At 53.3% G+C, this 11865-nt stretch overlaps 2 protein-coding genes across 6 annotated transcripts; one reads left to right on the top strand and one right to left on the bottom strand.

Annotated features, from left to right (window-relative positions):
* Positions 1-285: 285 nt before the first annotated feature.
* On the bottom strand, positions 286-5736 carry RFESD (Rieske Fe-S domain containing). Of its 5 annotated transcripts, none has more exons than XR_010301279.1 (5): positions 5119-5472; positions 3559-3739; positions 3433-3467; positions 1060-3195; positions 286-683 (listed from the first exon to the last, which is right to left on the bottom strand). XR_010301279.1 is itself a non-coding variant. In XM_064140018.1 (5 exons), exons 2-5 carry the CDS (start codon positions 5194-5196, stop codon positions 2890-2892), a joined length of 600 nt encoding a protein of 199 aa, XP_063996088.1. In that variant the 5' UTR covers positions 5197-5361; positions 5646-5736; the 3' UTR covers positions 286-2889. The 5 variants fall into 5 exon arrangements, 3 of the variants coding, with proteins under 3 accessions (XP_063996088.1, XP_063996087.1, XP_063996089.1); XR_010301280.1 differs by having other exon boundaries at positions 2734-3195; XM_064140018.1 differs by adding an exon at positions 5646-5736 and having other exon boundaries at positions 286-3195; positions 5119-5361.
* Positions 5737-9101: 3365 nt separating this feature from the next.
* On the top strand, positions 9102-11485 carry GPR150 (G protein-coupled receptor 150). Its single transcript, XM_064176322.1, has 2 exons — positions 9102-9564; positions 9666-11485. Exon 2 carries the CDS (start codon positions 10031-10033, stop codon positions 11483-11485), a length of 1455 nt encoding a protein of 484 aa, XP_064032392.1. The 5' UTR covers positions 9102-9564; positions 9666-10030.
* Positions 11486-11865: the final 380 nt, after the last annotated feature.

Genomic DNA, 11865 nt, shown 5'->3' with positions numbered 1-11865 from the left:
AATGTGTTTCAAAGAGCAGCAGGAACACCTGGAGAACCTGCAGAGAGCTGCTGTGCCTAGGGAGCACTGCAGAAAAGGAGCTGATCTGAGTCTGGTCTTGCTGTTCCACTGGCTCCACATGATTAACAGTAAACACATGATTAACCATTTTGCTGGCTTTTAGCCCAAGCATTTATCTCTGGAGAAGCCTGAGCTCCCTTCCCCTGATTCACATCCATGGAACATTCAGGCAAGACTTCCTTTTACTGACATTCCACTAAATGTCAGACAGGCAGCAGCAGCACATGGCTCATAATTGTAGTTTATTAAACCAAACTTAATTAATTCAAATTAATTCAAATAATTCAATTTCTATCACTGCAGAACTTTTAAAGAGGAAAAAAAAAAACCAACCAGCAACCAAAAAAACAAACTACCAAAACATAAAAATGCCATCTAAGAAGCCACACGAGTCAGTGCAGGTGCTTTGGAAGGCTTTGATCTGATGGATCATCCAACAGCACAAGACAGTCCTGGTTCAGCTTGGTCACAGTGGGGTGGGTGAGGAGAGAGGGAAGGGGAGAAGGTTTCCAGTTCTCTATCCTCCTGTGCACCTGACAGGGTGCATGGTCCAGCCCCGCTGGAGCTTCCTCTCCATCACCTCCCAGCCTGCTTCACCTTCCTGAGAAGGGGCTTGTCTGTTCCTGTGAAAAACAAACCCAAACACACTCAGCTGTGGTCAGTGCAGGCCCTAGCAGGTGATTCAGGTGTGACCTGCGAGGAAGGAGAAGGAGAAAGGGAGAGACTTCTGTGCTGTGTGTGTCTGAAGTACAAAACCCAAACAGGTCTCATGAACAGCACCTTGAAGGTGCCACTTCTCCTTGTCAAGAACCTCATGCTAATGTAATGAGGCACAATCAGAAGTGGCCATGTAGAGTCGAACCTGCTGAAATTAATTGCTTGTGACTCTGCCTGCTCCACCTGGCCAGTAAAGCACAGATGGTTCCTTCTGACACCTCTCTGCACCTCACTGCTTGTAAACACATTTCTGACCAGTGGTGTTGACACAGCCCTCATTACCTTTCATGGGTACTGAAAAGAAAGCAGCACACTGCATGCACAGGAGACCAGGTGGCTTCAGACTGAATGTGCTCTGCTTTGCTGAGACCCCATCTGCAGCACAATACAGCATCTCTGGTGCCCCCAGCACAAGAAGGACCTGGAACTGCTGCAGAGGGTCCAGAGGAGACCACAAAGGTGATCAAAGGGCTGGAGAACCTCCCCTGTGGGGACAGACTGGGAAAGCTGGGCTGCTGAGCCTGGAGAAGACTCCAGAAGACCTTAGAGCAGCCTTGCAGTAGCTGTGAAAGGGTTCCAGGAGAGCGGGAGAGAGACTTGGGATAAGGTCTGGGAGTGCCAGAATGAGGGACAACGTCTTTGAGCTGGGAGAGGGGAGATCGAGTCTGGAAAGGAGGATGAAATTGTTGAGAGTGAGAGTGTGGAGACACTGGCACAGGCTGCCCAGGAAGGCTGTGGATGTCTCCTCCCTGGAGGTGTTGAAGGCCAGGTTGGATGAGGGTTTGAGCAAGCTGGGCTGGTGGGAGGTGTCCCTGTCCATGGCAGGGGGTTGGAGCCAGTCCTGAAGGTCCCTTCCAACCCAATCCGTTCTATGATTCTATGCAGTTTACCCTCCTGAGCCAGCAGTAACCTGGCAGCTTTGGTTGCACTCTGGTGGCTCTGTCAATAGTCCATCAGTCTGCCTTCCCAGCAGCATCTTTGCCTGGTCGTGTGCAGAACCTCAGTCATGGGAGGGAAATGTCAGGTGCCTGGTGCTGCGCTGCCAGAAGCTCTGGTTGGATCCCTTGCCTTGACAGGTGGTTAACCTTTGAGGGTTCCTTCCAACTCAAACCACATGACCAGACTTTGCAAAAAAAAAAAAGCCAATAAATCAGCCCAAAACACACCCCAAGGAACTGCAGCCATGCAAGAGAGTGCTCAGTGTACACATAGTATCTCTGCACTTCACATCTTGAGGGCTGGGCAAAAGAACCCACCATGTCCCATAGCCCCATCCTGCTCCTGAGCCAGCACTGGTGATTATGGAGGAATATCTGATACCACAGAGTGAACGCAGGCAGAGGAGCTGGACTTGTGGCTCTGAACAGAAAGCACACTGCTTCAGTAGGATTTACAACAAAGGAATGCAAACAAGAGCCACCACATCATGAATCATGTTTTTTATCCCTACCAGCTTCTTCCTTTTTGGTTTTCACACCCACCAGCATCAGGAAGAGCAAAGGATCAATGACAACTCCTTGTCACATTAGCTGCTGACCTACCTGAAGGAGCTCAGTAAGGAGAAGGAACACAAATACTTGTACGGATTTAGGGTATTGTTATGCAAAAATCACACTAAAATCCACTCAAGTTTTGGCACTTCTCTTTGTGGCACTCAATAAACACCCAGAGATTGATCAAATACCTAAAAAGCCTAAAATTCTTGTGTCATTTATGCCAGAGGCACTGTACATATAAACTGTTTAGTAGATAAACATAACCTTTACAGCTGACTATTCACCTTAAACTATGTCCTGTGTTTCGTAAGCAGTAATGTACTATATCCCCTTCTAAAAATCAAGACATTTCTAGCAAAATAGGGTTTCTAAGGTACCAAATGTCACCAAGCACTCTGCTGTAAATAAGCCTTTTGGCAATGCCAGTGCAAACCCCAAAACCACTGGCACAGGGTCACACCTCTGCCAGTACAGAGCTGCTTTGCTCTCTCGGTTCCACCTGTCCAAATGTTTTGATGTAACTTCAAGGCCAGAGTTTAGTCTGGAGACAACCTTCATGCCCACGGTGACTTCAACACATGGTTCTTCTTTGAGGCATCCACTGGGATCCTGCTTTCTAGTCATGACTTGGCTCTGCTGGTGGTGAGAGGCTCTGTTTTTCCACAGCTACATCACCACTGTTTTTATACTTGTCAGCAAAATAATCTGAGTCAAAGCTGACAGACAGGTCTGGAGGACTCACATAAATCTTGCCATTGACCACTGTGACTTGGTGGACTCTCTGTTTGACTCCTTTTGATTGCCATACTGGTGTTGGTGATGGCTCCAAAGGGTTTATTCCTTCATATAGACCTTCTCCTGTTTCCAGAGTGATTTTAAACTTATGCCAAGGACAAACAATGCATGCTTGGCCATCGATATCCTGCAAGAAGAAGAGGGGAAAAAACACAAGTCATTGGCTTCTGGTACTTCCAGGAGCCATCAAACATGACTTTTGCCTTCTCCTGGAAGAACCTCTAGGGCTAAAGTTGTGTTTGATGTCTTGGTTGTGTGGTTGTCTGCTATTTGAGACACAGAACCACTTATTTCAGATAAAAGCATTCCAAAACCATGCATTCAAGCTTCCACACAACTCACCCTTCCAACTCTGTTCACCTACCTCTATTTCTCCAAGAGGTAAAGGGCCTCCTTCATCTGAAACAAGGTAGAACATGGCATTAGTTTAATGCAGCAGATTTTATGCCTGACTGTTTCCACATTCGGATCACACAAGCAAGTATCTTACGGTAGCAGCGAGAGTCCAGAGCATGAAATTTCCCATTGTGGTAGAAAACAACAACTTCTCTGCCATCAACTTTGGCTGTTGCTCTTCCAGACTTCTTTATGTCATCTTCTTTGCCAATTAATATCAGACTATCTGGCTCTTTTTCAGATGTTGCTGTGCTTGAGCTGCACAATCCCACATCCTTAAGACACAGACAAAAAACAAAATTAAAAGGAAAAAGAAAAAGCCACTTTTAGAGCAATTCATGTTTGGATTTCTGTGTATGGAGTGGTCTTGGGTTTGGAAGAGATTCCAACCTATTCAACATGTGAGGTGAAAGGAGCAGAAGTGGCAGTCAAAGGCTATCAACAGGGACATGAAGCAGAGTTTCAGGAGCTCGGTGATAACATTTGGCCAACGTGTCTGCTAACAGAAGAAGGGCTGGGGAAAAGCAGCTGTTGCAGGCCTGATACTTGGGACTGAGGCAAGATAAATTCTCAATCACTGACTCTGAACTTTAATCCCCCCCAAAAAATAAGTCTCTATGCAAAAGAAGAAAAGAATGGTAAAAGTGAAATATTAAACAATGTGGGTGAGTCACGGGCAGCATTCAAATGCAAATCCATAATGTTTTACCTAGAAAATAGCCAGAAATAAAAGCTGATATTAAGTTGATAATAACCTGAAAATTCCATCTGAAAAAGCAGGGGGGGGAAGTTGTTTTTTGAGAAGCTGTATGTAACCTGCACTTTTTGGCAGATTGTCTGCATTTCCCTTCCTCCTTTTACCTATTATACATCCTCTTTAACATCCTCTCCCTCTCACAGCAGAGGACATAAGATGGAGAGAGTGGATCCTGCCCCTCTGCTCTGCTCTGGGGAGACCTCACCTGCAGGGCTGTGTTCAGCTGTGGGGCCAACCAGCACAAGAGAGCCCTGGAGCTGTTGGAGAGGGTCCAGAGGAGGCCACCAAGATGCTCAGAGGGCTGCAGAATCTCTGCTGTGGGCACAGGCTGGGAGAGTTGTGGCTGTGCAGCCTGGAGAAGAGAAGGCTGCAGGGAGAGCTTAGAGCTGCATTTCAATAGCTGCAGGGGACCTGCAGGCAGGCTGGGGAGGGACTGTTGAGAAGGGCCTGTGGGGCTAGGCTGAGGGGCAGTGGTTTGGAAGTGGAGCAGGGCAGAGTTAGGTTGGACACCAGGAAGAAGTTGTGCAGAGTGAGGGTGGGGAGACCCTGTCCCAGGCTGCCCAGGGAGGTGGTGGAGGCTCCATCCCTGCAGACATTCAAGGTCAGTCGGGAGGTGCCCCTGTGCAGTCTGCTCTGGCTGGAGGTGTCCCTACTGCCTGCAAGGGGTTGGACAGGATGTCCTTAGAGGGTCTCCAATGCACTCTATAACTCTGTGATTTATCACAGAATCTGCCTTCCTTGAAAATTTTCTTCCTGTGTTCCACTTCCTGCCACATTCCCACTACAGTCACTCTCACTTCCAATGAAAGTCTGGCTACAAATAAAGGTCTTTGAGAGAAAGAGACCAGAGAGGGAACACATGCAGGGTGTTCCACACCACAAAGAGCCACACCATACCTTGGGTCCATGCCAGATCACAAGGAAGATGAGAAAGCAGATGAGGATATGGAGGGTCAAAATGATGAGGTCCAGCATGGCCTCTCCTCACCGTGCCTGTAGCAGCTGCTCTGCTTGCTTGTGTCTCTAACAGCACATGATGCAGCTCTTCAAGTACAACCGAGAGGCAGCAAGGACAGCCCCTACAGCACCAGAGGCAGGAGGTACAGAGGCTCAACACGGCAGCAGCCAGCTCTGTCGGTGCTGATAAGGAGCAGGGACACGCTGGGGCTGGGCTGATAACAGGAGAAGAGGGCTCCATGTTCCTCCTGACGCCCTCCCCGCTGTGATCCCATCACCACCTCCATGGAGGACACGTCAAACTGAAACCCTGCCTGGAGCTACCAGTTAACCAAAACCCTACCCAGAGCCACGTGTTATGTTACCTTATCATTTTCTTATCAGGAACCATAAAGACCAACCCTCTGCCTTCCAGTTTACAGGAGCTTCCACCCAGTTTTACCCAGAAATGTCATTCTCAGACTCACAGGATGAACCAAGAGGGCATTCATGTCTTTTTTCTTCAGGAAACCAACCAGCAGAACCAGAGCAGGAAATCCTCATCTTTTCACTATCATCTTCTGGCTGACTCCAGCTGTAAACTTTCCAAATTGGCCAGAATCTGGAAATGCAGAAGCCTCCAAAGGAATTGTGAGTCTATATAGGTGCAGACATAGAAACACAGGCATGCACGCGTACACTACAACTTTCCAGCATGGTGGGACTGGATGGGACCTCTGGAGATCATCCAGTCCAACCCACCTGCCAAAACAGGGTCACCCACAGCAGCTTGCCCAGGATCACCATGGCCAGGTGGGTTCAAAATCTCTCCAGAGAAGGAAAACTTCACAACCTCTCTGGGCAGCCTGCTCCAGGGCTCCAGCACTCTTACGCCAAACAAGTTTCTCCTCCTGCTCGTATGGAATCTCCTGGGTTCCAGTTTGTGTCCATTGCCCCTTGTCCTTTCCCTGGGCACCACTGAGCACAGCCTCACCCCTTCCTCTCTCCCCCCCTCCCCCCCCCCCCAAACTCTTTAGATGTTGATCAGCATAAGCATAAACTAGATGAATGCATGTATATATTTACAAGCATGTACACACACATCAGCAAGCACAGAGACATGAATCTAAACGTATGTCATAACCACTGTTAAAATCAACCAACCCACAAGTGACAGCTCTGCAGCCAGGCTGGATTTTGTGTCTGAGCCACCCAGTCACCCCAGCCTGAAGCCTGGCTCTCAGACTCAGCCTGCTGTGAACCCTAAGTGTCCCAGCTGCTGTAAGCAATCAGTACCCAACGGCTTCATGTTACAGCCAGGACTTGCCAGCTTTTTTACAGACAGCTGCAGATGAAGAGCTTCCCTGGCACATCACAGATCATCCAAAGAAGAAAGTCCTCCAGGCAGCACACTTGTTAATACGCTGCTGAGTTTGTTGAAGGCACGGTGGAAAAAGACTTAGAAAAACTTGGGTCTGCTGGTGAGTGAGAAGCTGGGCAGGAGGCAGCAATGGGCACTGGCAGCCCAGGAGGCAAGGGCAGCCTGGGCTGCATCCAAAGCAGCCTGGCCAGAGGTGGAGAGAGGGGATCCTGCCCCTCTGCTCTGGGGAGACCTCACTTGCTATGGGGCCCTCAACACAAAAGAAACACAGGCCTGGTGGAGAGGGTCCACAGGAGGCCACCAAGATGCTCACAGGGCTGGAGAATCTCTGCTATGGGAACAATATGGGAGAGTTAGAGCTGTTCAGCCTGGAGCTGGAGCCGAGGATAGAGCCTCCAACACAGCTCTGGGCAACCTGTTGCCTCACTGTGCACAACTTCCTCCTGATGTCCAACCTAACTCTGCCCTGCTCCACTTCCAAACCACTGCCCCTCAGCCTAGCCCCACAGGCCCTTCTCAACAGTCCCTCCCCAGCCTGCCTGCAGCTCCCCTGCAGCTATTGAAATGCAGCTCTAAGCTCTCCCTGCAGCCTTCTCTTCTCCAGGCTGCACAGCCACAACTCTCCCAGCCTGTGCCCACAGCAACCCTCTATCATCTTGGTGGCTTTCTATGGACCCACTCCATCAGGTCCTGAGTTGATGAATGATCCAAGATGATCCAAGGACTGGAAAGCTGCCACATGAGAAAAGACAGCTGGGTTTGTTCAGCCTAGAGGAGAAACAGCTCCAGGAAGACCTTATCACCATAGTCCAGTAGTTGAAGTGTGGTTACACAGAGGATAGATTCCCTTTTGACACAAAGCCATACGGAAAAGATAAGGGATCGTGGAGAAAAGTCAGTCCTGGGGAGATTCCAATGGGACACAAGAGAATAATTGTTCAACACAAGGACAAGCAGCCATTGGAATAATCTCCCAGGGAAGTGGTGAAGCCCCTAACACTGAATCTGCTAAGATTCAGCTGGACAGGGTGCCAGGCCAGCTTGTCTAGACTGGACTTTGGCCAAAAAAAGCTGGACCAGATTATCCTGGAGGTCCCTTCCAATTTGAGTTTCTAGGATTCAATCCAAAGCATATTAAATGGTAGTTTGTCTGCCTGCCCTCTCACAGCCCCTAAGAAAGAACCGTTCGTCACTCCAAGGTGAAATTATGACCATTTTGGCTTCCCTCTGCTCTTTTTTCCCAGGCTGATTAATACATCATCCATCCAAGCCATGGAGTACAGTGGCTCACATCACCCCACCGGGCTCCACAAAAGACTCCTGAGCTACTAGACCAGCACCTACACAATGAAAACACCTCTGTCAAACAGAAATTGTTGGTCCACACAGACACTTTATGGAAATACTCTACTGGGAGAGGAGTGGCTGAAGACCAGTGCTGAGGAGAAGGCCTTGAGGGTGTCAGGTGGTGACAAACTCCTCAGGAGCCAGCAACAGTCGCTGCAAGCCCAGCAGGCAGCTGTGTGCTGGCTGCAGCCAGAGCAGGGAGAGCAGCAGCACAGGGAGGGGATTCTGCCCCTCTGCTCTGCTGAGACCTGCAGCACTGTCTCCAGTTCTGGGGCCCCCAGCACAAGACAGACATGCTGGAGAGGGTCCAGAATAGGCCACTAAGATGATCAGAGGGCTGGAGAACCTCCCCTGTAGGGACAGGCTGGGAGACCTTCAGCCTGGAGAAGAGAAAGCTGCAAGAATCATAGAATCATAGAATCATCATAGAATCAGCCAGGTTGGAAGAGACCTCCAAGATCATCCAGTCCAACCTAGCACCCAGCCCTAACCAGTCAACTAGACCATGGCACTAAGTGCCTCAGCCAGGCTTTTCTTGAAGACCCCCAGGGACGGTGCCTCCACCACCTCCCTGGGCAGCCCATTCCAATGCCAATCACTCTCTCTGTGAAGAACTTCTTCCTAATATCCAGCCTATACCTACCCTGGCACAACTTGAGACTGTGTCCCCTTGTTCTATTGCTGGTTACCTGGGAGAAGAGGCCACCCCCCACCTGGCTACAATGCCCCTTCAGGTAGTTGTAGACAGTAATAAGATCACCCCTGAGCCTCCTCTTCTCCAGGCTAAACACCCCCAGCTCCCTCAACCTCTCCTCATAGGGTTTGTGCTCCAGGCCCCTCACCAGCTTTGTTGCCCTTCTCTGGACATGTTCCAGCACCTCAACATCTCTCTTGAAATGAGGGGCCCAGAACTGGACACAGCACTCAAGGTGTGGCCTGACCAGTGCTGAGTACAGGGGCAGAATAACCTCCCTTGTCCTACTGGCCACACTGCTCCTGATGCAGGCCAGGATGCCATTGGCTCTCTTGGCCACCTGGGCACACTGCTGCCTCATCTTCAGCTTACTATCTACCAGTGCCCCCAGGTCCCTTTCCTCCTGGCTGCTCTCCAGCCACTCAGTCCCCAGCCTGTAGCCTGCTGCTTGGGGTTGTTGTGGCCAAAGTGCAGAACCCTGCACTTGGCCTTGTTAAAGGAGACCTTAAAGCAGCCTTGCAATACCTGAAGGGGCTTCAGGAATGCTGGAGAGGGACTTTGGACAAGGGCTGAGAGTGCTATGGCAAGGGGCTATGGCTTTGACCTGGGAGAGGGGAGAATAAGCCTGAAGGGGAGGAAGAAATTCTTGAGAGTGAGGGAAAAGGTTGCCCAGGGAAGTTGTGGATACCCCCTCCCTGGAGGTATTCAAGGCCACCTGCATGAAGCCTTGAGCAACCTGGGCTAGTGGGAGATGTCCCTGCCCATGGCAGGAGGTTGGAGCTGGAAAATCTTTCTTGTCCCTTCCACCCCAAGCCATTCTGTGATTCTGTGACACTGAATTTGTTTCACGTTTTCCTAGGAGTTCAGATACTGTGACGTTTTTGAGTCACTCCTCACTGTGCTGGGTGGAGGTGCCCTCAACGCCAAGAACCATCTGGTGAAAAAGGGAACAGAGGCAGGATTCACTTCCCAGTCAGAAATACAGGTTGGATATGTGTGTGTGTGAGGTGGGAGCCACCCCGGGTGCCAGCTGCTCCCGTGTGGGGGGACCAGAAGGAGCAAAACATGACCCGCTCTCGCCCCCAGCAACTCTGCAGCTCAGCCCGGCTGCCCCCTGGAGGATGCTCACTTGAACTGCTGCTGGACGTCGCAGAGCCGTCGAGGCAAGGTGCCCGATGGCCCTGGGGTGTGTGGGATTATCGCCAGGGTCAGGCGCTCGGCGGCCTCAAGGGCTGTAGGACATCAGGGACGCCTAGGGGAGATGCCTACCATTCCAGGGGATCAGGAGACGAGGAACATCGAAGGAAGATGCCCTGCGTTGCCGGGAAGTGTGGTGAGTAGACCGGCAAGGGCAGGTGCCCAGCAATGCGGGGGCTGGCTGAGAGGCGGGGTGCCGAAGGAAGAGGCACACCGGTGCCGGGGGTGCAGAGGATGCTGGACGTCGAGGGAAGATGCCCGACATTGCCGGGGGCGGCGGGCGTGCGATGCGATGTGCGCGCAGCCTCCTCCCCCGGTGTCGGACGAGCACTTATATATGCTTGCGAGGACCGCCCGGCGCCGCCGAGTTTCGGTGTCCCGGGATGGAGCAAGACTCCTTCTCCTCTGATCTCAACCTCTCCGCCCCTGGCTCCCCCCCGTCCTTTCCCGGCCCGCGGGCCGCTTGGGCGGGTTCCGTCCTGTTGCTGGCGGTGCTGGGGAATGGGCTGGTGCTGCGGGGGCTGTGCGGAGTCCGGCCCAGCCGGCGGCGGGACCTGCTTCTAGGGCACCTGGCGCTGGCCGACCTGGCGGGCTGCGGGCTGGCGCTGCTGCCGCGGCTGGCGGCCGAAGGGCTGCTCGCAGGGGCCGCCGCCGCTTCTCCTCCGAACCCCGGCGTCTGCCGCCTCCTGCCGGTGCTGCAGCGCTGCGGGCCGCTGGCCTCGGCTCACGGGCTGGTACTGCTGGCGCTGGAGCGCCACCGGCCGAGGCTGCCCGCCCGAGGTCTGGCCGCGCTGGGCTGGCTGCTGGCCCCGCTTCTCGCCTTGCCCCAGGCATTCGCCTTCCGACTGGCCTCTCGTCAAGGCGGGACCCGCTGCCGCAGCGTCTTCGAGGAGCTGCCGCGCTGGCACGGTGTGGCCTTCGCCGTCTACGGGGCGGCCACCGCCTTCCTGGCCCCCGCCGGGCTGCTGGGCTGGACCTGCGCCCGCAGTCTGACCGCCCTCGGGGCCGCCCGGAGGCGACGGCGGCGGCAGGGGGGACGGCGGCGGCCCGCGGCGAGGAGCGGCGGTGGGGTCCTGTCCCGGGGGCGGGCGGTGAGGCTGCCGCTGGTGCTGACCGCGCTCTTCGCTCTCTGCCGCCTGCCCCACTGCGCCGCCGAGCTCGGGCTGACCTTGTTGCCCGGCAGCGTGAGGCAGGAGGCGCTGCTGGCGACGGGCATCGTGGAGGTGGCCAACAGCGCCCTTAACCCCTTCGCCTGCCTGCTGCTCCACAGCCGCCTGCGCCGGGGGCTCTGCGGCACCGGCACCAGCAAGGTCGCCGCCGCCGGGGTCTGCTGCCCCGGCAGCGGCGGACAAGGGCGGCGCTGGGCAACGCTCCGCCGGCCGCTGCGTCTCCGCGCCGGTACAAGTACCACCGGTACCCGCAGCTACCCTGGCACCTCGGGCGTCCCGGGCACTCCCGGTAGCCGCGGCATCTCGGGCATCCCCGGCAGCAGCTGCTCGCCTAGTACACCTGCCACTCCCGGCACCCGCAGCACCCCAGGCATCCGCGATACCAGCGGCAACCTGGGCACCTCCTGCATCCCGGATACCCCCGGCTGCGCCCGCATGCCTGGCACCCGTAGCATCCCCAGTACGCCGAGCAGTGCCGACACCTCAGGCAGCCCCGTTCCCAGGGGCTCTCCTCCAGGGACAGGGCTGGGAAGCGTTTAATCAGCGTCGGTGCCCGTGGTTTTACCTTAGCACTGGATGAGTTTCGGGGATATATTTATTTAGTTTTAACATTTTTGGGTGTGTTTTCATGCTAAACACGCTTGGGGGAGGAGGGCGCGACACGTACGACCAGGGTTGCTGCTCTGCAAATATCCAAACGCTGTTCCCATTCTGTTGTCATCCCTACAAAGCTTGACTTTTTGTCGTGTTTTGTGAATTTTGTGGTGCCTCCTTCAGAAATAAAATCGGTCAGTCCAAGAAATTGCTTTTGTTGTTGTTGTTTAAATTTCCTAATGAAGTGGATATGGCCAATTCGTACGGCAGGCTGGTGTCACTCTTGCATTAGGTAATTAATAAGCTGTAGAGGTGAGCAGGGGGCT

This window comes from Pogoniulus pusillus, chromosome Z, assembly GCF_015220805.1.
Source record: "Pogoniulus pusillus isolate bPogPus1 chromosome Z, bPogPus1.pri, whole genome shotgun sequence".
Taxonomy (NCBI): Eukaryota; Metazoa; Chordata; class Aves; order Piciformes; family Lybiidae; genus Pogoniulus; species Pogoniulus pusillus.
The sequence above is the reverse complement of the archived record's forward strand: the minus strand, read 5'-3'. Positions and strand labels throughout refer to the sequence as shown.